This window comes from Erithacus rubecula (genome assembly GCF_903797595.1).
Source record: "Erithacus rubecula genome assembly, chromosome: 8".
Classification (NCBI taxonomy): Eukaryota; Metazoa; Chordata; class Aves; order Passeriformes; family Muscicapidae; genus Erithacus; species Erithacus rubecula.
In genome coordinates this window covers 22,013,993-22,041,134 of record NC_136659.1, presented here as the reverse complement: position 1 = coordinate 22,041,134, position 27,142 = coordinate 22,013,993, and the positions used below count along the sequence as shown (strand labels likewise).

At 55.5% G+C, this 27,142-nt stretch overlaps 1 protein-coding gene across 7 annotated transcripts in view; it reads right to left on the bottom strand.

Moving 5' to 3' along the window:
• LOC306804741 (non-homologous end-joining factor 1-like) overlaps nucleotides 1–27,142 on the bottom strand; it is a 48,358-nt gene that overhangs the window by 17,335 nt on the left and 3,881 nt on the right. For 3 of the 7 annotated variants that reach the window (XM_079311703.1, XM_079311707.1, XM_079311704.1), the window contains 4 exons: nucleotides 23,827–24,012; nucleotides 22,758–22,967; nucleotides 20,245–20,383; nucleotides 18,741–18,799 (listed from right to left, as the gene is read on the bottom strand). In XM_079311703.1, coding sequence (XP_079167829.1) covers nucleotides 18,741–18,799; nucleotides 20,245–20,383; nucleotides 22,758–22,967; nucleotides 23,827–24,012 — 594 coding nt within the window. Of the gene's footprint in view, nucleotides 1–18,740; nucleotides 18,800–20,244; nucleotides 20,384–22,757; nucleotides 22,968–23,826; nucleotides 24,013–24,118; nucleotides 24,307–24,532; nucleotides 24,957–25,414; nucleotides 26,154–26,334; nucleotides 26,431–26,632; nucleotides 26,801–26,874; nucleotides 26,981–27,142 lie in introns of those variants that run through there. The other 4 variants (XM_079311708.1, XM_079311709.1, XM_079311705.1 and 1 more) reach the window with 4 other exon arrangements.

Below are 27,142 nucleotides of genomic sequence, written 5' to 3'. Positions count from 1 at the left end.
GCCATATTAAAAAAACCCAAAACCTCAGCTTAATCACCCTGCAGCACTGGGACTGGAGAGCTCTGAGAGGAAGGGAAGGGAAGCACAACCGGCTTCCAATTAGAGCCTCATTAGAAAGGAAAGCTGGGGAGCTATTAGAGAGCTGGCCAGCAGTGAGCAGAGCCAGATGCCTGGAGACCCACTGCAGGAGGGGTGTCCCCATCACCCCTGCCCCTTCCCCTCTTCCTCCTCAGTGGGTGCTCTGAGACTCCAAGAGTGACATGGTCCCAGCTGTGAGCACTTGACCTGAGCAGAAGAAGAGGTTGCTGTGGTTGCATACTTAAAAGCTGACATGGAAGCCCTGGCTCTATACATAGTAGAGTTTGGGGATGTTCATGGAGCTGGGCAGGGAAGACTAGGGATCGGAGGAAGGGGAACTGGAACTAGAAGGATACTGCAGATGGAAAGTGAAACATGGTCTGTGGGCTTCACTGTCTTCTCCCACCCCCAGAGGTATGGAGCCAGGCCAGACACTGCCCCAGCCTGGATGTCCCTGTGATACCAGATGAGGCTTCCATTTCTGCCAAAACTCGGGGGAAAGGTGACAGTCCTGCTGTAAGCACATACCTTCTCCTGCCCTGCAAGCACACCCTGCCACCTTCCCTTCCACCCTGGGTCCCTGTCCTCTCCCATGTAGACCAGTCCTAGTGCCCAGTGTGCTGTAGCCCCACGATGATGAGTGCAGCGGCCACAGACACTCATCAAAGTGCCAGAATCCAGACAGGTCAGAGTGAATGCCAGAGCATCATCACCCACAACACAGGTTCATCCACAGCATCCACCCCAGCTTGTTTGCTTCATCACTCCAACTTTAATTGTGCCCACCAGCTCTGCCTGCCTGGGCCAGGGCAGTGGGCATCTCCTTGCCTGCCTGCAGCCTGCCTCCAGGGCTGTCCAGGCAGGAGGCACACTGCCCAGAGCAGCCTTCCCTTCCCATCCCACAGCCTGGGACCCATCCAACACAAAGTTAATTTCTAACCATGGGTAACCACCAGTGTCCCAGCTGGGATGATTTATCCCCTATCTGCCTGGGTTGGATTTATGAGCCACACATCCCCTAGGCTGTGATAAAGGCCATTCTGTGCTCCTCCATCCCTGCCTTCCCGTAGCCACTCCTTGAGGACTCACTGCCCACCCCCCCCCCATTTACAAGCCTTTCCCCAGCGTGGAAACCTGACAGCCCACAGAAGAACAGTAAACAGCACAGAAAATAGAACATGCTGGAGGCCAAGGAAAGACACGCTGGTCGGGAAAGCCACAAATGGTTCCTGCTTTCAGGATCTGTTCAAGAAAAGAGAGTGGGATGTACCCTGGACTCCCACCAGCCCTCAAAAGGGGAGAGGGGAGCTGCTATTAATAGCTGATCCAGGGTACTGCTCACATGCAGGGCTGGATTGGATGATGCCACGGTCGTGTTTGGGATGGCTGAGCATCAAGGAGCAGTCCTTGAAGGAGTGCTGGGTGGGAGTGGGCATTTGCCCTGCAAATGGGAATTAACACACAACGTGGAAAATTCCTCATCCCATCAGTCCAACACGAGGCCAGGAGAACTGGGAACCTGAGTGAGGCCAGATGTTGCCACATTTGCCCCTATAAAGTAGCAATAGGCTGTGGGGGTGCTAAGGGGTACTAAGTGCATGCAACGCTGCACGCACTTGTCCCAGTCTATCTTCCCCTGCAGATAGTGCTCAAAGACCAGCACCTAGAGACAATGTCATGGGTGATGCCTTAGATTTGCATTTCAGGCTGCTTCAGGGTTTGGCCATGGTGAAGATGAAGACACATGTCACCCAACTTCTTTTTAAACAAGATCTAAGGCTTCTTTCCTTGTGCTGGGAACACAATCAGCCCCGGTGCAGCGCTGGGCATTACTGCAGTGTTGGGCATTATTGCAGTGCTGGCAGCCTGTGTAGCAGGCTGCAATATGTGCAGAGAGCTGCAAGCACCTGGATCTATTTTCTGCCCCTCCACCAGCCAGAAGCCACTGTGCCAGAGGTTGGATGTTCTGCATGCACTGCAGCAGCTGCAGTGCAGAGCCTTGTATGTCAGTGTCCCTGCTCTGACAGCTGGGATGGCATCACTCTCTGCACCACAACCAGGGACTTCCAGTCCCCACAGCCAGCCAGATGCACAGCCCAACAGGCAGGCAAACAGGCTGGATGCTGGCAACCCAGCCATAGAGATTGTGGTCCTGAATTCAAAGCAGTGCCTTGCCAGTAGCATCCATCTGGAAAGGGAGCAAAGGGCAAAGTGACAGCCCTGGGGTTCGCAGCATGAGGCTGCAAGAAGCAGGATGGATGAGGCTGCAGGCAGCATCCTGGCTCTCAAGGCTGGCACTACCAGCCCCAAGCCGTCCCCCAGCCCTCTGCAGCGCTGATAGCGGCAGCCCCAGCAAGGGAGAGAAGAGAGCCTTGTTCTGGGGCCAAGACTAAGGCGATTCAGTGCTCTGCTCCCCTGAGGTTTCTCGGGTGAAACCTGGCTCTGTAATGGCTGTGTCTGTAAAACGTATGGAAATGCCCATAAAACCTGTATCAAATGCTATATGGATATATATGGATATATGGAGAGAACTATGAAATTAGGAGCATGCAGGGAATTGGGGCAGGACGGCTCCCCCTGAGCCGTAAAAACACATAAGTAAAAGGCAGGGGAGGCAGCAGCACCGGGAGTTGCACAGACAGGCTGGTGAGATAAGGAGCCAGGGGAAGGGCACCCTGGCTCACACTGCTGAGACCTGAGCCAATGGGAAACCTCCAGAAGTGAGGGAGGGACCTCTCTGTGGAGCTGCATGGGACAGACCACTGTGCAGGTCTTGGGAAATCTTTCCAGAGCTTCCCAGAAAGCTCAAACCCTCAGGGGACCTGGCTGTGGGGAGACCCTGGCCAGTACCCCTGAACTTGGAGGCAGCCTGAAGATAAGCTATCAAAGTGACAAGTGAAAGGCTGGAGAGGGGAAATGGACAAAGGTCTCTGCTGTGGATGACAACAGCCCACAGTGGTATTGATGTCTGAGAGAACAACTGCTGATCCCAGCTGGAATGAAAGAGACAGCACTGGTTGAGCATTGGTTAAGCATGGTCATGATGGAGCAATACCATCACTTCAGGTTTTAGTAGAATTTCTGATTTCTCTATCAACAGATTTTGCAGCAAAATCATAAACAAATAGGCAAACAGAGGCCTTTTCTGAGGAGAAAGCAATAAATGATGAGAGGAGGTGTGCTGTGGCCACTGATGCTGTTTGTTGCTCACACTGTGCTGGGCAGCACCCACTTGTGCCTTGCCCCAGCAGAGGCCAGGCAGCTGGGATCCCAGCTCTCTGCTGCTCTCACCAAAACCTTTCCCTTCCTGTAGCCTGGCTAAAGCAAAAAACCAGGCAAAGAACCCCGGAATTTGGAGCCAAATCCCACTTATTTGCCCTGATGCATTTGACCTGAGAAAAGCTAGCAGGGACCTATGCAGGGCGAGACTAGCTGCAGGCACATCTGTGTTCCTAAACCACATGGGATGACACCGTAGTGATGGGGGAAAGCTCCTTGGCTGTACAACTCCTGCTGCACCACTGGCCAGGGTGACAGCACCATGTGGGTACCAGCCCTGCTGCTTTGAAGCATCTCTGTCGCAGAGGCTGCAGCCAGGGCAATGCAGCGATGCAATGGCAGGCTGCAGAGATGCAGTGCTGTGCATGCAGGATGCGGTGCCTAGGCCACAGAGGGATGCAGGATGCGGTGCCTGGGACAGAGAGATGCAGGATGCGGTGCCCGGCACACAGAGGGATGCAGGATGCGGTGCCTGGGACACAGAGCACGGCCCATGGGTTGCAGGATGCCGTGCCCGGGACATAAAGCACAGCCATGGAATGCAGGATGCGGTGCCCAGATGCAGAGTGCAGCCCGAGGGATGCAGGATGCGGTGCCCAGATGCAGAGTGCAGCCCGAGGGATGCAGGATGCGGTGCCCAGATGCAGAGGGGCAGTGCCGGCTCCGCAGCCCCCCCGCCGCCGCAGCCCATCCTGCAGGCGCTGGCCGGAGCCAGGGCGCCATCTGCCGCGTCCCTGTCACCCACCGCCGCCGCTCCGCGCTGCCAGGCGGGGCTCTGACATCCGTGTGCAGCAGCGTGGCAGTGATGAGGATGCAAAAGCCTTCAGGCTGTTCCTCCTTTGGGCTCCAAGCCCCTAGTGCTGGGGCTGGGGGGGCAGTTTGAGTTGTCTCACAAAATAAATCGGGGAAGTGGGGCAGATGGGGGCCATGCAGGGGAACTTCAGCAGCAAAGCAGACAGAGGTGGGGTGAGAGATGGAGGGGATGGGAGGCACTTGAAATTCTCCTGGCACTCTACTCTGCACCACCAGATGCAGACCCTGCCCAAGTGCTTCCAGAGGCACTGGGCAGTTTTTGTGGGACAAGCTTAGAGGCTACCCCACCAAGGCAGGGGTGCCAAGGCAGGAACATGGCTGCAGCAGCTGGAGAAATGCCAGGCTGAGTGGGGACACTGCAGGTCCCTGTTACAGGGCACTACCTGTGGGTCTGCTTATCTTCAAGCTAAACTAGGTAGCCACAAAACAAAGCAGCACCCAGGGAGAGATGGTCCCCAAATTTCCACAGCTCATCCTGCACCAGCAACCTTGCTCAGCTCTGGCTCTGTATGTTGCCACTTTCTGGGGCATTACATTGCCATACAAGTGGAAAACATGCAGGGACCACATTGTCCAGGGATTCTACGCGACTATGGATGAGGTGGAGTGGCCTCATGAATATTAATGTCCATTGTGGCTTTCAAGAACATCAACACAGCAAAAAGATTACTCCTAATATTACTCCTGGCCATGAAAACACAGTGATATCCTCACGTCAGCCAGGTGGCAGAGTGAGGATGTGATGCCCACCCTCTGCCCATGTCCTCACTCTCTGTGCTCCAGCTCTTCAGCTGGCCAGGGGAGTGGGAGGGGAGCCCTGCTTTCTTTGCCATCCCGAGGTCTCAAAACATAGGGAGCAAGAGCCAGGCAGGCAGGGAGCTGACTGCTCTGTGTCTGTGGCTTCTGCACCATGACAGGCACTTGTAGTCACAGTGTCCCAGGAGCCAGCCAAGGGATGCTGTCCAGGGAGCTGGGCAGTGTGTGGGGCTGGCACACCCCATGACTGAAGAAAATTGTTTTGTATGTCTGCTTTGGAAAGCATCATTAATGAAGATTACAGAGACAGAGGATGGATTTCCCAGACCTGGGTGTATCTGAGCACGCTTTCAGCCATGCCATCAGCAGGGTCCAGGGGAGGGCAGGCATGACCTCAGGGAAGCAGAGGGCACAGCAGGTGGTATTTGCTCACACTTGGGTACACACTTAACCCCTGTCCTTGGGCATGATGGGACCTGTGGAGTTGCCCTGTGGCTTCCCAAGGATCCCAGGTTAGAGAGCTACCAGGCTGGAACTGAGGAGCAGCCACACTGAGAGCCATGAGAAAGCAGCGATGCTCCCCCATGCCTGTCCTTCCTCCCTTTTCCCCAGTATCCATCAGTATCTCCCTCCAGCAGCCACAGCTCTCAGGACCACAGAACATGTATCAGCCAAGCACTGCTGCCAGCAGGGACACCACTGGGAAGGGTTTTAGGGATGTAAGCCTTTTATCTTTGCAGAGCTCTGGGATGGAGGATTCTGCAGGACACCTGCATCCCCTTGGCAAGGCTGGCAGGTCCCTGGGCACAGCAGTCCCTGGGCATGGCTCCCATGCTCGGCCAGTGCAGCACAAGGTCAGGCCTGTGAACCCAGGCAGGCACAGGAGGGACCTTCTAGTCACACAATTACTATATTATGTAGCACTAATAAAAATAAAAAAATAAAAAAAAAAAAAAAAAAGAAGGGGGGGTGAAAGGGCTTGAAGTTTTCTTAATGCCACATAGTAAAGTATTTATAGAAAGCCAGGCGTGAATGGGCTGCTTACAGGCCACACTCCTCCTCGGCGTCAGGATCTCCAGGAATTATTCTGTGCAGTCACATTGTTGTATTCACCCAGAGATTGAGTTTAATTACAGACACACGGGTGAACAGGCTGTCAGTGTTTCAGCCTCGCTGGGGAAAGGGCAACTGAGCTCCCTTTAATGAATGTATTTTAAAAAGACCCAAGGTCGAAATAGAGACGGAGGGAGGGGGACTCACACAGGCAGTGCTGGAGGCAACAGGGATGGAGGAGAAGGGGCCATGGGGAGATTGTGGGGTGCCAGGGGAATCACTGAGGCTCTCTGAATCAAGGAATGGGGCTGGAGTGCTGGGGAGAGGTTGGGAACAGCTGGACATTGGGGTGTATGGGATACAGGGAGCAGAAGGCACACGGCCCAGATGTGGCCAGAGCAGCTCGCAGGATGCAGGGCCCCCAAGCATCCACTGCACACAGGATGTTAGATCCCCTCAGAGACCCAGAGGAACTTCCCAAAGAAAATGGGGAGAGTGGGGAAGACTCCCAACTTATTATAGAGCAGCATATAAACAGAACAAATAAATATAGAGCTACTTTATTACAAGGCTAGCCAACTCTGGTGGCTGACTGATTACAGGGCAGGCTGCTCCAAAGCTACGCAAACCCAGACCTCAATAAAGGCCAGATTGGAGCTGCCTTTCACTCATTGACAGCTCTGGCATGCTCCTGCCATGCTGCTCAGCCCCAGCACACTGCTGGCTGCCTCCACACCCCAGCACGAGGCAAAGGGGTAAATAAAAGCTTAACAAGTAGTGAGTAAGCGATGAGCAAGGGCAGGCAGCATCAGCAGCCTTGCAGACAGGCACTAAAAATACAGTTTATTTTCCTAAGGAGGCAGCAACTTCTAAAACCGTAGATTTGAACAAAAAAAAAATAGAAGTGAAGAATAAAATGCCAAAAGAATTATAGATCCACGGCGGGGGTGGGGGAAAGACCCAAGAACAAGGAAAGAAAAACACAGTGATGAGTAAGATACACACATGACGTATGTAAATATACCGAGACGGAAATGCACGAGCCTCCTGCACACAGAGGCACACAGAGGCACACAGAGGCACACAGAGGCACATGCAGAGACACACGTGCAGGGATGGGTCCCAGCTCCCAGTGGGGACAGAGCCAGCCCATGCTCTCTCCTCTCTTCTCCTCTCCCCAGGGCCAAAGGCATTAACCTCTGCACACACACACATGCACAGAGACATCTTTCCAGGGCTTAGGCTGAAAGGGCATTTTGTCTCTTGCTCCATGGCGCTCTCCAGGCTCCCAAGCCACCACCAGTGAGGTGGTGGCTCCTGTCCCTGGGGACTCCTGCGACCACCTCGGTGCTGAATCCCTGGCGCCGGGTGCAAGCCACGGACCCCGCAGTGGGGTGGAGGGTCAGGGCACAGACCCAGCCAGGCCAGGAGCTTCCTGGCCAGCAGCCAAGGCAGCCCCGTGCCCGGGCAGCTGGCCAGCGCACCAGACCCCAGCGTGCCCACAGGAGATGAGGGAGGGATGGAGACCAGCACGTCCGTGGGGTTGCAGGTCAGGAGGCTTTAAAGGAGTTGATTTAGTATTGTCCTACCTGCCCTGAAACGGGTACTTGAGCGAGGGATGGAGGTTGCTTCAGGTCATCGTTGTGCTGAACAGAGGCGTTATAGCACAGGGCAGGAGAAAGGGGCTGCTTTGGGATGAGCTGGCTCCCCTGGGCACTGCTGGGTGAGACTGCTGTGGGTCTGCACGTGCACCATACACAGCCCCGCCAAGGACATGCTCCCCCAAACATGTCCCCACAGTGACAGATGAATGCTACTGTGAACCAGTCCCATCAAAGTCCCTAGGGCACCTTGGCATCACTGCATCCTCCCTAAGGCAAGAGCGTGGGAGAAGGGGCAAAGCTGGAAGGGAAAGCAGGCAGTGATGGTGCTGGACAGCCTTCCTTGGCAGTTTGCAAGGGTCCTTTCCCTGAAGGCATCACTATATACCCCAAGGGATCCCTGCCCCTCCTGCCCTGCACACTGCCCATCCTGCTCCACAGCAAAGCCTGGCCACAGTGTTCTCTGTGAATTTGGATGGGACAAAGCAAAATACAGCACAGTCCCAAATCTCCTTCTACACTGCACATGGTATGGCAGCACCTGGGCAATGCCAAGGCACTTGCCATCTCTGCATTTCTTCTGCCCTCACCATCCATCACCACCTGCAGGGGCAGATCTCCTCCCAGGCACATGGTGAGCCTGGGGCCAGCCAGGGCCATCATGGCAGCCCCCACCACTGTCCCCCCGATCCCGGGGAGCGGAAAACGGATCTCTGCAAAGGGCAGCTCATGCGGAAGCTGTTCGCATCCCGTAGTGCAGGCTCCACGGGTGAGGAGCAGGGCAGCTCCCAGGTCGCCAGGTTATCGGATGATAACAAGCTAGCACAGCCCGAGCACGCGACTTCCAGCAATGCAAGGCTGTTTCCTTTGTTTTGGGAAAACAAGAGGGGAACGAGACCTTTTCTGGCACGTTCTTGCCCGGCCTGAAGCTGTCCCCCACTTGCACTGGCTCGCAGAGGAGCCGTACCCTCTGCCCGCTCCTGGCAGGAGGTGGCGGGGGCCACCCCTCGCCCTTTTTGCCTTTCCCACCTCGGCGAGCAGCAGGGCTGGAGCTGGTGACTTGCCAAGCAGGGCCAGACTTCTCCTTGCATCCCCACACTCTGTGGGGATCCTGGCTGCCTGGCTATGACATGGGCTCACAGCCCCACCAGAGATCCCCTGGTTCTGCCTGCACAACTCAATCTTTAAAGCAGCCTGAGAGGGCGAGCCTAAATATCAGGGGGGTCAAGACACCCACGCTTTAGGCTGCAGGGACCCTACCACACTGGGGTTAGCTCAATATTTCCCCCATCCCCAAATGCAGGGCTGAGCTCTGTACTGGGGCAGGAGAGCAGCACAGGTTTTGGGCAGTCATTCCCACCTTCCCCTACATCCCTTGGTACCCCCTTCTCTCCAGAGAGCTGTGGGTTTGACAGGGGTGTGGGAGACCCCCCCCCCACCCCTTCCCCAGCAGAGGAGGAGGAGGAAACATAATAAGAAAAATAAAATTTATAAGCGAGGCAGTAATTACAGTGTGGCTACAAAAGGCTGCCTCCTCAGGGCCATCATTATGTGGCTAAATTTAACGCCCTGTGCGGCTGCTGCGGGGCGGGGGGAAGCCGCGTCCCGGGGCTCTGAGCATCCACACAGACGCCGGCTCCTGCTACCTTCCCTCCGTGCCGGCCAGGGCAGCTCAGCTGAACGGCAGCCAAGAAAGCCATAAAGCGGGTCAGAATTTTTTTAATAGTCTATTTACCAAGATGCTGTTTTTACTGCCGAGGTTTCTCTCGTTTTATCTCTGGCTTTCCCCCGCCTCCCCGCTCTCTCTTCCCCTGACTCCTGAACAGACTGGGCTGTATTTTCTGTTTTAGGTTCCTCTCTCTCACTTGGTCTAAATACTATTTTCAGAACTCTAATTTTATACGGTATGTCCCTTTTTTTCTCTTTCTCTTTTTTTTTTTTTTTTTTTTGGTAAATATTTGCCATGACTAAGCCAGGACACATCCCGTTTAAAAGGTTCCCATCCCACAAAACATCAGCCCTTTAATGACATGAATCTCATTAGCTCTCCCCATGAAAAGAGGTATAGAAAAGGAGCATCACTCAGCCCCTCTGAGTTCCTGTATCTGCACGGACATATATTTAGCTGTGTGTACTGTACAGTCACAGGAGGGGACAGTCTGGGCACACGCACACCACCTCATTCAGCCAGAGGGACCCAGAGTGGGAGCCCCTGGGACCAGTGGGTTTTGGGATATCCGTCTGTCTGAGATAGGGTTGGGAAGGACTCTAGGCCCAGTGGAGCCAGAGCTGGACTGCAAGAGCAGGCAGCTGGGCACAGAGGCGCCTCAGAGTCCCTCCAAGCTGGAATTTGGGATCCTCTGAAGGACCTTCTCCAGTGTTGTGCAAAGCCCACCCTTGCAAAGAGCAGTCCTGCCAGAGGGGCCCAGCCACAGACCTCTCCAGGCCCTGACTGCCACTGGTTGGGTTAGGGGCTGGATAGCAGCTGTTGGCTACATACTTGGAGATTGATTCAGAAAAACCAGCACAAGGTCCCAGGAAAGGTACTGGGTCCAAGTGCCCAGAGAGGTTTCCTTATTCTGGTGAGAGTCTGTCTGACAAAGCGGTCTCTGCATCAAGCAACAAGCTTGTTCCTGGGGAACAAGGAGAGTCCCCAAGGGCTCAGATTATTTCAGCCTTCCTCTCAGCAGAGGAGGCTCTGTCTCTCTCCATCCATAAGAGCATCTTCTGCTGGGAAACCAGTTCATCCTCAGTCCCATGCTGGGCGTGGTAATTTCTACTTCAGTATGGTCTTCACCTCTCCAGTATAGCTATCCCTTTCTTGGTGTAGTCTTTCCTTCCTCAGCATGGCCATACCTTCTTTGGCATTGTCATCCCTTGCTCTGCACAGTCACCCATCCCTCAGGATGGCCAGTCTTTCCCCTTGGTTCACCAGGTATCTGATACTGGAGGGAGAAATCCCAAGAGGTGCCACAGGCTTGCCCAGACCTCACTGAGATATTCACAGAGCCTGAAGAACACAGCAGAAGTCTACAGAAAAGAATTTACTCTCTCCTTCCCAGATTGTCTACTCATTTTCCCTCTTACTTCCAGTCCAAGCAGGACACAGTGCTGTTTCTGAACCCCACTGCACCCTACCCTTTTGGCATCAGGTGAGCGTGCTAGCATGACCTCCTCATTGTCCTCTAGAGCTGTTCCCAGCAAGCCAGCTGTGAAAAATCTGCAAAGGTACTGCTAAGTGCCATCATGGCGCATGGCTGTGTTCATCACATTCACATGGGTGCTCCTCCACATTTTGGGGAGAAAGAGAAATAACCCCAAGAAGGGCTGCAGATAGGCAGTGCTGTGCAGAGACTGCTGCTGCAGACATTGCACTGACTGAGCAAGACAGGCTTCCAACCCATAAATAAACCTGGAAGGATTCACTCCACTTTAAATTGCTTTAAAGATTTGGTTTTGGCAGCTGAATAGACCCAACCTTAAATGGTATCACCAGCTCAGGCAGCAGAGGCCCGTAGTGGAAAGGTAGCAGACCCACCCTGGCTGTTTCCACACTCCCAGCTGTAGGACCCTCTCCCCCCTGGCAACGTGGCCACACTGCCAAGTCTTTCCACAGCCCAGAGAGTGAGACATGACTAGGAGAGACTCACACCTCCCCAAGTGCATGGCTCCCAGAGCTGGGGCTTTCTGCAGCTGTGCTGGAGCCCATGTGCAGGCAGGGCTCCATGTGCTAAGGCTGCACTGAGCCAGGCTCCCCGCTGGCCCCCAGCAGCCAACATTAATTCATTAACAGTCCCATTAACACCCAGCTGTGGTTTCCCCCCAAACTCAGGCAGGGACCCGCTCCCCTGTGAAAGCTGCTGACAGATGAAGTTTCCACCTTCAGCCCTTCTGGAGTTCTGTATAAAAATAAGCAGGGCTTTTTTTTTTTTCAAAAGGAAAACTATATTTCCCCTATCCGCACGCCCTCGCACACGTGCTGGACTCACAGCAGGAATTTGCTCCAATTTCCCCCACCCACAAACATATCGACTTTGGCCAGAGACCAAACGTGGGCATTTGCAGCCCAAGATATCAGGTTTTTCAGCATCCAGAAGACAAGAAGCCACCGTCACCCTGAGCTGGGCTAAAAAAAGGGTGCCTGTTTCCTGGCCAAAAGGTGCTGGGAGACCCAGTGGTGCTCCCACCAGGGTCTCATCTGGGATCCACAGCAAAGCAGCTGCCAGCACCTCCTGAAGAACTGCCCTCCTGGCATGGCCAAGCATCCTGTTTGGGATCTGACACCAAATTTCTGTTTTCCCTTTTCATTGTCATTCCCAGACAGCCATGAGCACCTGATGCTGCAGCATCCTACGGAGATGCCCAGCTCAGCACCTATTTGGGACCTGTTATCCAGCATTTATTTCCTTCTTTCCCACATGATCTCTCCTCAAGAGCTGTGAGCACTAGGTGATTTTCTGGAGACAACCCCTGATGCTCCAGAAACCCTGGGCCACCCTGTGCCACAAAGGGGCTGATATCCTTGCCTTACATCATCCAGCTCCTGTGTTAGCAGCACAGGAGTTGGTTCTCTGGGGCACTCACTGAAAAGCTGGAGGCCAGGAAGCAGAGATCTCAATCAAATGTAGGCACCATGGGATCAGAACACTGCTTGGGGGTTGAAGGGCATGCTACTTTGGCCATGTCACGAACAGGGTGGCTTCAGGTGCCCTGGAGAGGACAAAGTGAGTGCCAGCTATCTTCTAAGATGCCTGGTCACTAGCAGAGCACTCTGCATCCCTTTGATCCAGAGGTGTTTGCCTCGCTGAGAACCCTCTAACTACTCCTTCCTTTAAATAGCAAAGCTCACAAATGCCCTACAGGGCTCTGTGTCTATACGTTGTCTATGTATTTGTGTACACACATGCACACAACACACAGAGATTTATTCGTGTTTTCAGAGTGGTCCAGGATACATTCCAGGACGAAATTCCAGCCGGTGCTGGAGCCAAGAACATCAGTGGCCCCAGCATTCGCTGCCCCCTCTGCCTGTGCGCACACTAAATACGGAAAGGGAGAGGTATAAATAGAGAGAGAAATACATGAATGGCCCTGTTTCCTCACACAGATACATAGAGTGCAAAGGTCTGAGCAGAGTGGGAGCAGGCAGACTCAGGAATCCAATGGCTGTATCCCCTGGGGTGCAGAGCAACCCATTCCCAGGTCTGCCCAGAGGTCTCAGCTGTTCAGTATCACCCCTGCATGGGCTGGCACAACTGGAAGAGGCTACAGAGGCTTTGTCCCATGGGATAGGGAGAGATCAACTTTCAGAAACACCAATAAAAGCTGCCAGTGGATGCCACTAGAGAAGGGATGCAGCTGTGGGTATGGAGGAAGCTAGTGAAGGGCTCAGGACACACAGGCACATGGTAAAAAAACCTGACAGCTCATTTCAAGCACAGAAGAGGTGCTGGGAGCTGGAGAGGACAGCACCGCTCCTCTGCCCATGGTGACAGTGGGGATGGCAACACCCCAGTCCAAACCCCATTAGCTGGGGACAGAGATGCTGCCACATCCCTTGCTGACATAGAGCACAGCCTGCAGCCACAGGGCTGATAAAGGCCAAGATGTGGGAGCAGAGCTGGGGCTGGTGGCAGGGGATTGCTGCTCTGCTTTCAGGAGGGGGAAGGGGCTCTCCCCTTCAATGCTCCCATTTGAGTTGAGGCCTGGCACTGGCTCAAACCACCGCCTGCTGACACGAGATCAATCATTCCCCCAAGCTGAGAGTTCCTCAGCAGTACTGCACAGCCAGTGCCCATGCACAGGCTGGGGCCTCTCCCACAGGATCAGGGTCTGGCCCCTTCTGCCAGATCTGTGACACCCCTCTTCCTGCCTGCAGTGCATGACATGGCATGGCACAATCTGGCATATCACAGAAGAGCATGGCACAGCTTTTCATGGTACAGCACAGCATGGCATGGCATGGAGAGGATGAGGAACACTCTGACTGCAAAGGAGAGCTCCCTGCATGTGCCAGACTACATATGCCAGACAAGGGCTGTGCAACACCCAGGGAGGGTGGCTGTGATGGTGCTTGTCCATCCCTCCATCCCCAAATAAACCAGGCTGGGTGATACTGGGCTGAAGTAGGCTGGGACCAAGCAGACAGCTGCCTGTACCTGGTCCAGGTGCCACCCATTCTCTACAGTGGCACAACCACAGTCACAGGGGATTGGGCTGCGAAACCCCCACATCCCCAGATGGGCCATCCCCTCAGGGCTCCTGGGACAGCATCCACATCCTTGGCAGAGGCAAAGGTGGAGCAATCACTGCCAGCCTAACCCTGGTCCAGCAGCCAGGGGCTCACTGCTTGCCCGTGGTCTGGGCACTTTCGGGCAGACTGCTGCTCTGGGCTGCCTGTGCCAAGCCTGGTTTTAGCAGCATGCAGCTCCACTGACTCACTGCTTGTGCAAGTGGCCTGTGGCTACCAGTGGCAGTCCCAAAAGTGCATCTCTGGCTGGGTGCCCCTCACCTGATGGGGCCTCAGCAAATAAATAATGACACCACAGTACCAACCACCATGGGACTCTATGGCAAACACTGCAGGGGGCTGGTGGCCAGGCAGTGGTCAGCACCCACACTGTGATGACCACCAGTACATCTCCCCAAGGGCACCACTGTGGGCACTACATGCTAGCACTTGTCCCCTGTCCTCTACAGCCAGCAGATGTGGCACTCTGCCCCTTGTTCCCATCAGTGCCAGCGTGTATACTCCTAGACTTGTTCCCACACTCCTGCTCTGCTACATGTGCTCGCACTGAGTACAAGCAGCCCTCGCTCCATTCCTGCTTACAGCAGTGTGCAGCTCCTTCAGTACATGTGTGTGTCCCACTCTGCTCAGTACAGCCATGGCCCACTGCATTTCCAGTGTGGGACACTGACACTCACCCCAGGGCAGTGATGGGATGATGTGACCAAAGCTTGCTCAGGAATGAAGCAAGGACTGCCCAGGTAGCCCCAGCCCAGAATAAGACACCATCACCTATGGGGCTCACAGCACAAATACTTGGCATCACATAAGAGCCAAGCTGCCCCACAGGCCAATCCCACCTCTGCCCTGAGCCGACCTGTTCAGGACTGTGCACATTTTGCACTGCTCAGCCCTGTTAGCAGCAGCACTGTGGCCACCAGCTCTTTCCCCAGCCCATTGCCAAGGGCCCCAGCCCAGCTGAGCACCCACAGCACGTTGTCCCCGAGCCCTGCACCCTGCGTGCAAACAGTCCATGTCGCACGCACGCCACCGGCCCCGCTCTGGCCCGGCCGCAGCTGCAAAGCCGCAGCTACCTTGTGCTAATTAAAAACATCCCTCGTTTGAAGGAGCCAAAGGGCTGCTTCCTCTCCACTGCACTAAGCTGGCGTGGGTTTGAGGGATGCCGTCCCCACCCTGCAAAATACGCAGGCCACCACCGCCTTCGTCCTCAGCCAGACCATGGCCACTCCGCTCCCCCGGGGTTATTTTTAGTTCCTGTTAAGAAGGAGAGGCAGGGTGCTGGAGGCAGGCAGTAAGCAGGCTGGTACCCGGCTGGACCCGGTGGTGGCGATGGCCCGTGGCTCCAGAGCATGCCCTGGCCATCCTCCACCTGCCCCGCTGGCCTGTGTCCCCAACAGGAGGGGGACGGGTGCCTGGCCCTGGTCCCAGCCCCGGTCCCAGCCCCGGTGGGAAACAATAAGAGGGATGCTGACCCCCGGGCGCCCTGACGTCAGCCAGCACCCTGGCCCCGGGGCTCCCACTCGCCCTCGGCCGGGGCCACACTGGAAGCTGCCTGTTTGTTTATCTTCCTCTCCAGCGTTGCTTGTTTTGATGGCACATCCTCCTCCTCCTCGGCGCGCCCCGGGGTCGAGCCGTGAACCCGCCGCGTCCTGTTTGCCGAGTCCCGCGCTCCGCTTGCGGAGGTGCGGAGCAGCCGCCCCCACGCCGGCCGCAGCAGATAAAAATACACAGGGCAGAGCATCCTGGGGCGCGGGGCTATATTTGCACTGATGGCATCCGAGAGCTTGTCCTCGATGTACCTGTCCCTGCCCTCCTCAGAGAGGGGGCACGGCGCTGCAGGAACCTGCTCACCCTTCTCACTCCAAGTCGGACCACACACTCTCCATAAACTGTGTCATGAAACGCTGACATAGCCAAGCTGGGGCAGGCTCTCAAAACCCCCCACCCTGCCTTCTGGGGTCACTTCTGTAACCCAAAAGGACACCTGAGGACAAATTATCCCCAACTTGCTGGGTCCTAGACTGCTGGGAATGGCGCTGAGGAAGCCCCGAAGCACTGAGCCCTGTCCAGCCGCCTGCTCCCTCCCCTGGTGGCGTGAACCCCTGGGCTTGCCAATAAAAGCCACCAGCTCTGCCTCGGCTTGTGCACAGCCACTGCTCTCCTTCCAGCTCTGCTCAACACCAGGCAGCTGCTCAGCAGTGAACCCTTGCCAAAAACTGTGTGTGTGAAAGCATCATTTCCTAAACATATAAATATTACCAGGGCTTTGCTGGAAAACTCCCCATGGTTAGTTAAAATGCCCTGGACAGCCAAGTGCACACAAGCCCAGATAAAGGGCATGTCTAAGCCGAGAGGCTCTGCAGCTCTGCCCTGGGGGACTGACAGGTCCTTTCCTCTCCATGCAGGATACAGCAAATATCTGGGAAGTGAGCAAAGCTGTGGAGCACTTGTCCATATCCAGTCCTGTACCACATCTTCACAATCCCTTTTCAGCCACAACCAAACACCCACAATCTGTAGCCCTATTTCACAGATGGAGGTATTGGAAGGGCTCTCTTTTTGACCTCCTGCCCACTGATGCTCAACCATGCACATCCCAAGACCAAACCCAGCAACTTGGTTTTCTCCTGGGCAGGCTCCTAGCCCACTTTTGGAGACATTAAGAGATAGAGGATCAACCACTGCCATCAACTATGCAGGAGCAAACCCAAGCACCTCCGTTCTAACTCAAAATTCCCTGGCTCTATCTCAGTGCCTGGCTTGTGAGCTACTGCTCTCTGCAAGATTAAAGAGAGCCCTCCACTGACCAGCATTTTCTCCTTGTAAAGACCCACACATACTGTAATCAAGGTGCTTCTCAGTTTTCTCCCTGATAAGCTAGACAGAGCTCTATCCCTTCCAAATCCCTCAATGCCAGGCTCTATCCCCAGTTCTCAGCTCATTCCTGTGACTCTGTGCTGACTGTCCAACATCTTTTTGAAAATCTAGACATGGCAATTGCTCGCAGCACTCCCAGCTCCCAACAGCACATCCTGAGGGACCCCAGCTCCTTCTGCTGCTCCTTTTAGGAGATGGCAAACAGAATATTAAATTACCTGGAGGCTCTGAAATAACTGCACAGAGACAATGAGGTCATCCAGACCACCTTTCTGCCACAAGATGAGAGGAGAGATGGGGTGAAGAACCAGTTTTTGTGGTGAAGTGCTGAAAAGCCATGTTTAGTGTTTCTCACTAACACAAGACCTAGGAGGCATCAGGAGGAACAACAGGGTATCACATTCAAACCAAAGGCAGCAGCTGTTTGCATCTCACAGCTCATTGCTGCAGGATGGCATCAACAGCGGGTTTATGAAGAATGGGATGAATGCACAGAGGACACACACCCTCCAAGCAGACCAAACACACAGCTACATCCTTCCATCAGCCTCTCCCCTGCAGCCAGTGCTCATACCTGGCTACCAGAGGATGCAGAAGGGCAGCACCTCCCAGAGCCTTCCACTCCCTTTCTGGCTCCAAGACACTGCTCCTGGACTGTTCTTGGGACACACTGCACCAACTGCCATCCCATCTTTTCAGCCTCTGACAGATGTGCTACACACCAGGCTCTGTGCAGGGCTGCCTCAGTCCCCCCCTGCCCACTCTGAACATTCCCCCATGCCCCACACTCTACCAGCTCTTGGAGAACTCTGAATTTCAAGCCTGATGTTCATCTTTAGCAGATGTTCAGATGACTCTTCTACAAAGACACTTCATCATCCCCCTATCCTGGCACATCTGCCTGCACCCTCCCAGTGACAGCACTGAAACATTTACCAACTGCTTCTGCCATGTCTGGTCCAGTATAAATCATTTTACCACCTCTGACTACTAATAAGCTTATCCTATTGCTGGGAGCTTGGGGTTTTCTCCTACTACACTAAATAAAAGCCTTTCCTTCTATTTGTCGCCATGATTTTTCCCTGATGTCTTTAGCTTCTGTTACCCATTTTCTACACTTCATAATTTCTAATTTATATTGATTGCTATCTACTCTGCTCTCCCATTTGTTATAAACTGCTCTTTTATTTCTAATTGCTGCCTTCACTTTGTCACTGAACCAGAACGGGCTCTGGGCCAGCACAGCCCTTTTTCTTGATTGTGGAATTGTGGCTTTTTGTGGCTTCTGAAATTCTTCTGAAAGAGCTCACCATTTTCATTCACATTTTTCTATCTAAATGTTTCCTCTGAGCTGATTTCACTCATAATTTTTCCTTTGCTTTGGGAAATTAGCTCTTTCAAGGCATGAAGGATATAAATTACTGCTTAGGAATGCCCTTTCTATGCCCAGGGTTAATGTAATCTGGTCATGATCACTGGTCCCTAGGCAACCTTCAAGTTGCAGTCCAGCAGTGAATTCATCTCTATCCTTCATAATTCCAGAGGAAACAAAAGTTGCCTGCAGTGGATGCAATGTCTCTCACATAAAAGAGGGATCATCTCTAGTTTTTAGAAACTCCACAGATCATCTGTTGTTTGCTGCACAAGAGCATCAGCTCATCTCATAAAGCAGCATCCTCCCAAAGCCCATGTGATATCAGTGGCACCCTGGCTGACTCCCTGGTCCGCAGCAGGTACCATTGCTCCCCACTCTTGTGCCTTCACAGCAAGCACAGGAACACTCAAAAGCGTCCTGAGTCCTTTTGCATCAATGGACATCAAGCATTTCTGACCTTGACACATCAGTTTGAATTGTTTCAGTGCTTCTGTGATGATTTCCAGGACACAAAGAGAGCTGGAGGGCATGACGCCTCTTCTGACAAGTCTAGCTATCCCCATCAGTGCTCCCATCCAGCCAGCCACACCTCACACTGCTGATGACAGCTCCCAACCCCTCCTCTGGCAAAGGAGAGAGGACTTGCACCACTCCTTACCTCAGCCATGAAGTGCTGCTGAAACGTCTCCTCCCGGAAGGGCTCTGTCCACAGGCGGTCTGCAAGGTAGAGAGGGATCAGCCTGGGCAGCTTTGGCCAGACCTCCCACCCCAGCTTCCCCTCTCCCTGACCAAGGGGTGAGGATGCTGCAGGGGAAAAACTCCAGCACGCTCTTCCCAGAATCAGCAGGGCACACCAGCAGCCTCTTGGGCTGGGGACACATCACCTTGTTAGCAGAAGGTGAAAGGACTACAAGGAAGTTGGAAACACATGGCTGAGCCTGCTGATGCACACAGCAGCCAGGCAGAGCCAACTGTCCATCCACACTTTTCCCAGCACTTGTGCACTGAGGAGTAGGGAATGGTGGCAGCATATGCTCAACACCATTCCCAGATCTTAGAGCTGGAACAAGCTGTCTGAGTCTGTGGGACAGGGCACTGCTTGTCCAGCTGCTCATCTGAAGTGGTGAGCCAGCCTGTATTCTCCTCTTACAGGACAGGGACAAACTCCTGTTATATTCTGTTCTGCACCTTCTCCAAAACACTGTTTTTTCCACATTGTTGCTGAGATGTGGTCTGAAGAAGCAGCTAGCTGGATTTACTCAGCCACTAGGGTGCAATGCTTCCTCCCAGCTTTCTGCCCTGCACCAAGTAAGGGACAAGAGAGGCCAGCTGCTAACCAGACAGGTGACAGGTTGTCCAGGCTGCTCCAAGCCCTGCAGAGATTGCACGCAGCAGGATAGAGGGAAGTGCAGCTGGTCAATGCACCTCTAGTGCATCTACAGGGCAGATTGTGTGAAGAAGCACTGGTCATGGGACAGGGTCTGGACCAGAATATCTTCCTGGACATGACACACAAGCCCCACTAGTCCCTGCACGCTTAGGGTGCAAAGTTCCTGCAGAAGTGCAGGTATCACCTGTGGTGGCAGCAAAAAGTGTGGCAGCAGCAAGGGATGACCCGAAAACCAGCACGCAGCCAACCTCCACAGGTGGGGAACAAACCACCTCCCAGGGTGGCTCCCCCAGCAGGTCCTGACCTGTGTCCTACCCAAGAGGGCTGCTGTCTGCCCATCACCCCAGTGCCAAAGTGGGCTGGGCGCTGGAGGGGGTCCATAAGCACAGCTGTACTTCCCACGTTTGGGAGAGCCAGGAGCTCCTGGTTGCTCTCCAAGCACTCCGTGTGCTACTGCACTTGGGAAGGGAGCCTGACACCACTGCAGGGCCAGCCCTGCTGGCATCCCCGCTGGCTCCTGGGGACCAGCCAGGTGCTCTCACAGTAGTGGAGAGCCCCTTGGCGACTCCCCAACTTCTACAGCTATCAGTCCAGGGCTGTTCCTCCCCCAGCTCTCCCCAGAGGCTGCTCCCAGCCTTCTGGCTACTGTTGAGCAGCTGGCTCAGCTGAACATGACACACAAGCCTGGCTGGGTACTAGCCAGAGGGAGCAAAGCACGCCAGCCCAGTGCTAAGGAGGAAACGCGCTCCCTGCCCCAGGCATCCCTCCTCACCTCTGCTGAGAGTGGCCCCACTCTCCCTGTAATCTTCAATTTCAGCATCCTTCTGGAGCAGCAGGGAAATCAGCTCTTGTACCTGGTACTGCAGTGCCAGGTTCATCTGAATCAGGGGTCGCACGAGGTGACGGAACACCTATAATGGAGAAGGGATGCTCTAGGAAAGGTACAGGTCTAGGGAGGCACACAGCTGTCCACAGAGAGGTCAAAGAAGGGCAGCCAGCAAGGTGCTAGCAAGAGCTGCAGCCCGGGTCACACAGGGCTCCACCAAATACCCCACATCTCACCCACATCCAGTGGGAAATGGTCAAATGGTGAGCGGGGAGAAGGACACATCCCTCCATCCCAGCTCCATCCTTTCACAGCTGGGGGCTGTAGCAGAGGAAAACTTAGGTGGGTGAGCCTGATGGAAATAGAGTGCAGGGATAGACAGTGCTCCATCCACCACCTGGGGTGCTCCAGTAAACAGAGAGGCCCCCATATGCCACCCAGACCCTCCCCATGGCTCTGCACACCTCACAGCATGTTCCTATGCGGGAAACAGGCACAGCTGGGAGAAAAACCAGAAAGAAACAAGGTGTCAAACTGTGGCTTGATGGACAGGAGAAACACTCAAAGCAAAAGAGATCCCAACATGCAGGACTTGTGCATGCTCCCCATTGCAGCCCACCAGGATACCCTCTAACCTCATACCCACACAATCCCCACGCAGAGCCCTGGGCATGTTCTCTGTCTCGGAGCCCAGCTGGGCCACCCTGGCCCAGCAGGCACACAAAGCAGCCTCTCTCCTATCACCTCCAGTCTCTGGAAGGGTACTTGAGATCCACCAACCTATCGTGCCCCTTGTTTCTATGGCCAGGCTGAGCCTACAGCAAGCCCACAGTGAGCTCTGTGCTTTGCTCACCCCCAGAGGTGATGGCCATCACCCACTGGAGCACTTGGAGTGCACCACCTGCAGCAGAGGTGGGGTGGGCCAAGCCAGGTAAGCTCTATGCCTTCCTCAAGCCCCTGGCTGGGCAGAGCTGGTCCCTATTGCTGCATCCACACCAGTCACACTCAGGACCCCAGCTGCTTCCCACCTCCATGGTGCCTTGAAGACATCCAGTGTGTGTCCAAGATAAAGCAGAGGAGCAGGCTTTCCACCACTTCAGCTGAGAAGGGACATCAAGCTCCTGGGGTAAGCCAAGCCAGGACCCGGATTACTTGCTCCCCAGTTTAACCATCCCCCGCGATGCCCAAGCACAGCGCTTCGGGGCAGAGGAGACGCGCGGCGGCGCCAAGGGAGCGACGCTCCGGGGCTCCGCGGGGCCGTTCGCAGGCACCGAGGCTCCGCCGGGCCGTTCGCAGGCACCGAGGCTCCGCCGGGCCGTTCGCAGGCTCCGGGGCTCCGCGGGGCCGTTCGCAGGCACCGGGGCTCCGCCGGGCCGTTCGCAGGCTCCGGGGCTCCGCGGGGCCGTTCGCAGGCTCCGGGGCTCCGCGGGGCCGTTCGCGGGCGCCGGGCGCCCTCTTGTGCGCACAGAGCCGCAGAGCCCCGGGGGAGCGCGGCCGCAGCGCTGCCCCACCGGCAGGGGTCCGGCACAGCGTCTGCCTCCGGAAACGCAACGTGCCGGGCAACCCCGTGGAAGAGCAAACCCGTAAAAGCCGGGAGACTCCGCTATAATGCTGCCTGTCGTGACAGACCGTCGGGGGGTACCCCGCCCTGTGCCCTGCTTCATGGCTTGCTCCTAACAGAACAGTATCGCTCTGCTCTACAGGGTGCTGGCGGGGCATCACTCCACACTAGACATAGAATTACAGAAAGGTTTAGTTTGGAAGGGACTTTCAACATAACTCTCTAGATCAGGTTGCTCAAAACCCCATCCAACGTGGTCTTGAGCACTTTCAGGAATGGAATATCCACAACTTCTCTGGACAACATGTTCTGGTGCCTCATCACCCTCATAATGAATTTTTTTTTTCTAGCAGCTAATCTAAAGGTCTCCTCTTTTGGTTAAAAAACATTTCCCCTTGTCCTATCAGTATTTGCCCATGTAAAAAGCTGTTCTCCCTTTTTCTAATAAGCCCTCTTCAAGTTCTGGAAGGCTGCAATGAGGTCTCTCCCAAGCCTTCTTTTCTCCATGCCAAACAATTCCATCACAACCTGTCTTTGTAGGAGACAAGCTCCAGCCCTCTTATCATCTTTGTGGCTCTCCTCTAGACCCTCTCTAACATATCAAGGTTTTTCTTGTGCCAAGCACCCCATATTTGAATGCATGACTACAGATGGGCTCTCATGAGGAACACTTCACTCATGCCCTGGCAGCAGCATGTGCTGGGCCATCCCCGTGTCACTGCATGCCACAAACCAAAGCCTCAATGGGAGGAAATGGGGACAGGAAGCTTTGGGAGAGACAGAAGGCAGAGTCAGGCAACCTACAGCCTGCTGTAGTCTACTCAAAAGCCTCTAAGCATAAGGAGATAATCCTTAATTTGACCACTCCTTTCCCTGAACTCTCCGCAGCTTTGCTCACCATCTCCAAGGGAGCAGGGCAGCAGTGGAAGTCCCAGTAGAAGGGCAGTCCTGACAGCTCACTTTTCACGTGCAGCCTGAGGCCACTGGGAGAGCGGTGGCAGGAGAAGGCGGTGGTGGCACCTGGCTGTCCTGCCAGCAAGGGGCACATCAGGTTGCGCAAGTGGTTCAGGAAGGAGGACACGTGAACCGTCAGCCGCTTGTTCAGCTCCTGGGAAAATGCAAGGTTAGGGGGCACAGCACAGCACTGGGGAAAAAAACAGCAGAAATCCCAGCACCAAGAGGGTCAAACTACTGCGTGTTCCACACCAAAAAGCCATCCCTGAGCCTTGGCTTCCAGCTCTCTGACATGATATTCCTCACTGATTCTCCCAAGTCACCCATGTTGGAAAGACTCCCCTATTCTGCCAGTCCACAATGAGCAGGGTGCAACGGTCTGCACTAACACATCTGTTCTGCATGCCACCACAAGCACCACAGCCTGGCTGAGAGCCAACAGCAGTACAAACTGAAAGAGCTGGGGGATGGCTGCAGCCCTCTGTCTGTCCCTCCTGCCACCATCCATTCAGCATTATGTGACACAGGGACATGCCACTCCAATGGCACTTGAGGGCCTGGGCACACGGGCTGAGGAGATGAGGCACAGCTCCATGCATTTTTGGGGGCCATGCTGACAGGATGCCCCATGAGAGACTGTACTAGCTATGAATGCGAACAGAATCTCTCTGTCATGAGTAGAAGGCAGCCTTGTTTCAAGCTCCTCTTTAGTACATTGACCCTAGGGAAAGCAGCTGCCCATCCAGCCCACAAGTGTAGAGACTGTGCCAGCCTCTGTATGCAGACCCACATTAGAATGCTAAGTAGTGTGGCCCCCTCTCCCAGGAGAAGGGGTTTTGGCCAAGTGGGGTGGCAGGGCTTGAGCAGAACCACACAGGGACTTCCCAGGTTGGGCATTTGCACTTGAGCCCAGTCAGACCCAACAGCCATTGTGTCACCAATCAATTTATGCTGGTTTGCCAGCTGCTGGGAGGAGAAAAGGAGGCCCCTAACCTGGCTTTTCAGACACTCACCTTGGACCTTTGTCTCACAGCCTCGGAATCTGCACTCTCGTACCAGACACTGCTGAGGTCAGAGATCAGCAGGATATAGCCAGTATCCCTGAAGCACACTTTGGCAAGAAAAGTGGACTCTCCAAAGCGAACAGAAGCCCAGGGCTGGGTCAGGAGGCTGTTTTCCAGCTCCTCGGAGCCCTCCATCTGCAAGAGAGCAACCAAGTCTCTCCCTCAATCCCCACCCAGGAACACCTGGTCCCTGGGGTGGCCTCACAGGGACCATCCTGGCCCAATTATGATGCAATCCCACCTGACAGCACAGAAGTGAGGATACTCAGCCAGCTCTAGTCACACATGCAAGCAGCAGAGCTGGGGCATGTGTTTTGGGAGTTTCTGCAGGGCAGCTCATGCCGCAGCTCACAATAAGCACCCCAAATGCACCAGCAGGCGCACGGCACTGGAACTGCTGCCTCCGCGGGGTACCCGGGGCTTGCTGGCGCTAACACGGTCCCGCCGGCAGCGGCAGGGCAGCAGGGTGCTGCACCTTTCTGCTGGGGCATCCCCCCGCTGCGCCGTCCGTGCCGGCAGCGGCACCGGCGGAGCGCCGGCAGCACGCCGCTGCTTCCCGCTCCTCCCCAGGACGGCCTCAACGCTTCCCAAAACACTCGGGGACCCAGCGCCCGCGGCTGCCCGCGGGCTGGGGCTCTGGGAGCCGCAGCATTACCCGAGGGCAGGAGGAGCGGGCCGGACGATGCAGAGGCACGGGCAGACGAGCGGCGAGCGGCGCCGGGCCGGGGGCGAGCGCGGACTACGGCTCCCGGCATGCTGCTCTCCTCCATCCCGGGGCACGCCGGGAGGGGCGGCTCCGGGAGCTGCCGTGCCCTCACAGAGCCCCCGGGCACGCTGCTGTTCCCGTGTCTGCTCATGGGGACAGCGAGCCCAGCCGGCCTGTCCCTCTAGAGCGTCCGCGGCTGTCGCACGGGGTGCCACGGCCAAGGTGCTGGTGGGGACCGAGATGCCTTAGGCCTTTATTCTGCGCTTGCGCCTGCTGCGGAATGTCCCGGCACAAGTGCCCGGCCGGGTACAGCGCCCGGGGCAGCCGGAGCGGCAGCGGCAGCTGCTCCTTGGCCCCGGGTTTGTTCCTCAGCCCCGGGTGCCGGAGCAGGCACAGCAGGGCTCGCACTCTCTCCCCGGGCGTGCAGTGAGCGCTGCAGAGCCGGGCTGCGGGAGCCTCTGTCGCCATGCCCGGGCACTGGGCTCGCAAGGCGGGGCAGAGCAGCATTGGGGCCAGCTTGGCACCACACACCCCCATTTCTTCCACACTGGGGCCCGCCGTTATCCCGGGCGCTGATTTCCGAACCTCATCACCCGTTCTCTTAACTGTGATCCCCCACCAGCGCACCATGCATCGAGGTCATCCAGACTGGGGCCACAAACACACAGTGCCACAGTGAGTACTACTGGAACTATTCAACTGTAGGTGAAAGGTCTGTGGGAAACTGAGCTGAGCTGCAGCCTCCTGGAGTGCCAGAGCATTGGTATACACGTGGAGCCATGGGCATCGAGGCACAACCAGGACACAGCAGGGAGGAGGTGGAGAGCCAGTCATTCCTGAGCACAATGCCAGCAGGTGAGCATAGGCAGAGTGACAGTCCTTTGGGGCTGGCCAAGGCACTGAGCTCTCCCCTAGCACCAGAGTGATGGTGGATTTTAGAGGTACCCACGTCCTCAGCTGCAGGGTCACCAAGTGGCTCTGCCCTGCAGTCACAGTTTCCAGGGTAAGAGGGAATCCCCCAGGTAAAGCCCATCTGGAAAGAAAACCTCTGGAAAAGGCAAAGGTGGTTGAAGGTTTTATATCTCACTCTCAAGCAGGGAAATTAGGTTTGTGTTAGGAGGGTGGAAGCTTAGATTCCTCCAGTCCTCAAGGGCTTCAGAAAGGAGGAGCAAAGTGGCTCACAAGCTGCCTAGAGGGCACAGCCCTGTTTTCACAGGAGATGGCCCCACATGATAGGGTCATGCCACAGTGTGCCATGCAGACACATCTGTCTGGCTTGGCCTTATAGCTGGCTGCAGCTCTCCAGAGCTGGGTTTGGGGAGCAGGTGTGTCCCTTCCCCCGGGGCAGCAGTCCCCTCGTCGGTGGCACAGCTGCCCTCCTCCTCTTCCTCACTCCTTGGGCAGAGGAAGCAACACAGAAAGGCTTTGCAGAAAGATGGCAGCAGCCTCCTTAGTCCAGTGGGGAGCCTATACGCTTGGCTGGCTTCCTCTCTCTCTCCATGGAGATGACAGTCACTAGCTCTGGCTTTCCATGGCTGCTCAGAAAGCAGCCCTCGTTCCTCCAGAGTTCCTGCAAAGAGGGTGGTAGGCAGTGAAATGGGAGCCCCTTCCTGCTAGGTGCATCCTCCTAGCCCACATCAGCCCCAGCACCTCCAGTAGCACTGCCTGGAGGCAGAGCTGCTGGTTTGCCCCATGGACAGGTCCAGTCCTCATAGCAGGGCATATGCAGAACACCCAGAGCAGCCCCTCACCTGAGACAGTGTTCTCCAGGAAAAATGACAAGAATCCAGTTAAGAAGACAGGGGCCATTAGCAGGGAGAGGAAGAGGAGGTCCAGTGGCACCCAGCCTGCAGGGACAGTGCCAGAATCAACCAGGAGGTCCCAGTCCAGCCAGGGGCAAGTGGCACGAGTAGCCACAGCAGAATCAGGGATTGAAGAGGTAGCTGCCTGCTACCATGAGCTGACCCAGCTTCCCAGAACTCTGGAGATGTGGGGTCACCATGCCATGGGACTCAAGGCGTTGCCTTGCCTGGGGAATGTCCCTCATACCTGTGGCCAGGGGAGCCAGAGCTGTGCTGAACCACCGCGGTACCAACAGCGCCATGAACATGGCAAAGCCAACAATGAAGATGTTCCTCCCTGAGTCAATGTCTGTGTACTGGAAGTAGGAGATCCCCGTGCCCACAGCCACAGCGTAGGATACACAGAGCACCCCTCCTGTGAGGGGCAGGAGTCAGGCAGTGCCAGGCAGGCTGCAGGTGCTGCAGCAAGGGGCAGGGCAGGGTACCCACCGTGAACTGCCAGTGGGATGTGGGTGAGGAGCCCTGCCAGCCTCGGGGACATGCCCAGCACCATGCACACCAGGGCGCTTACTTGCACTGAGAGGCGAGAGCCAGCCTGGCAGAAAGAAGAGAGGGAAAGTGAGAGCCCCCTGCTCTCTCCCACCCCCTTCTGCTGCACACACCTGCCTTTCCGAGCACTGGCTCAGTGTCTGCCTGGCAATTACAAATCCTGCACACCTGCTTGACTGCTTCCCCATCCATTGCCAACCCATTTCCC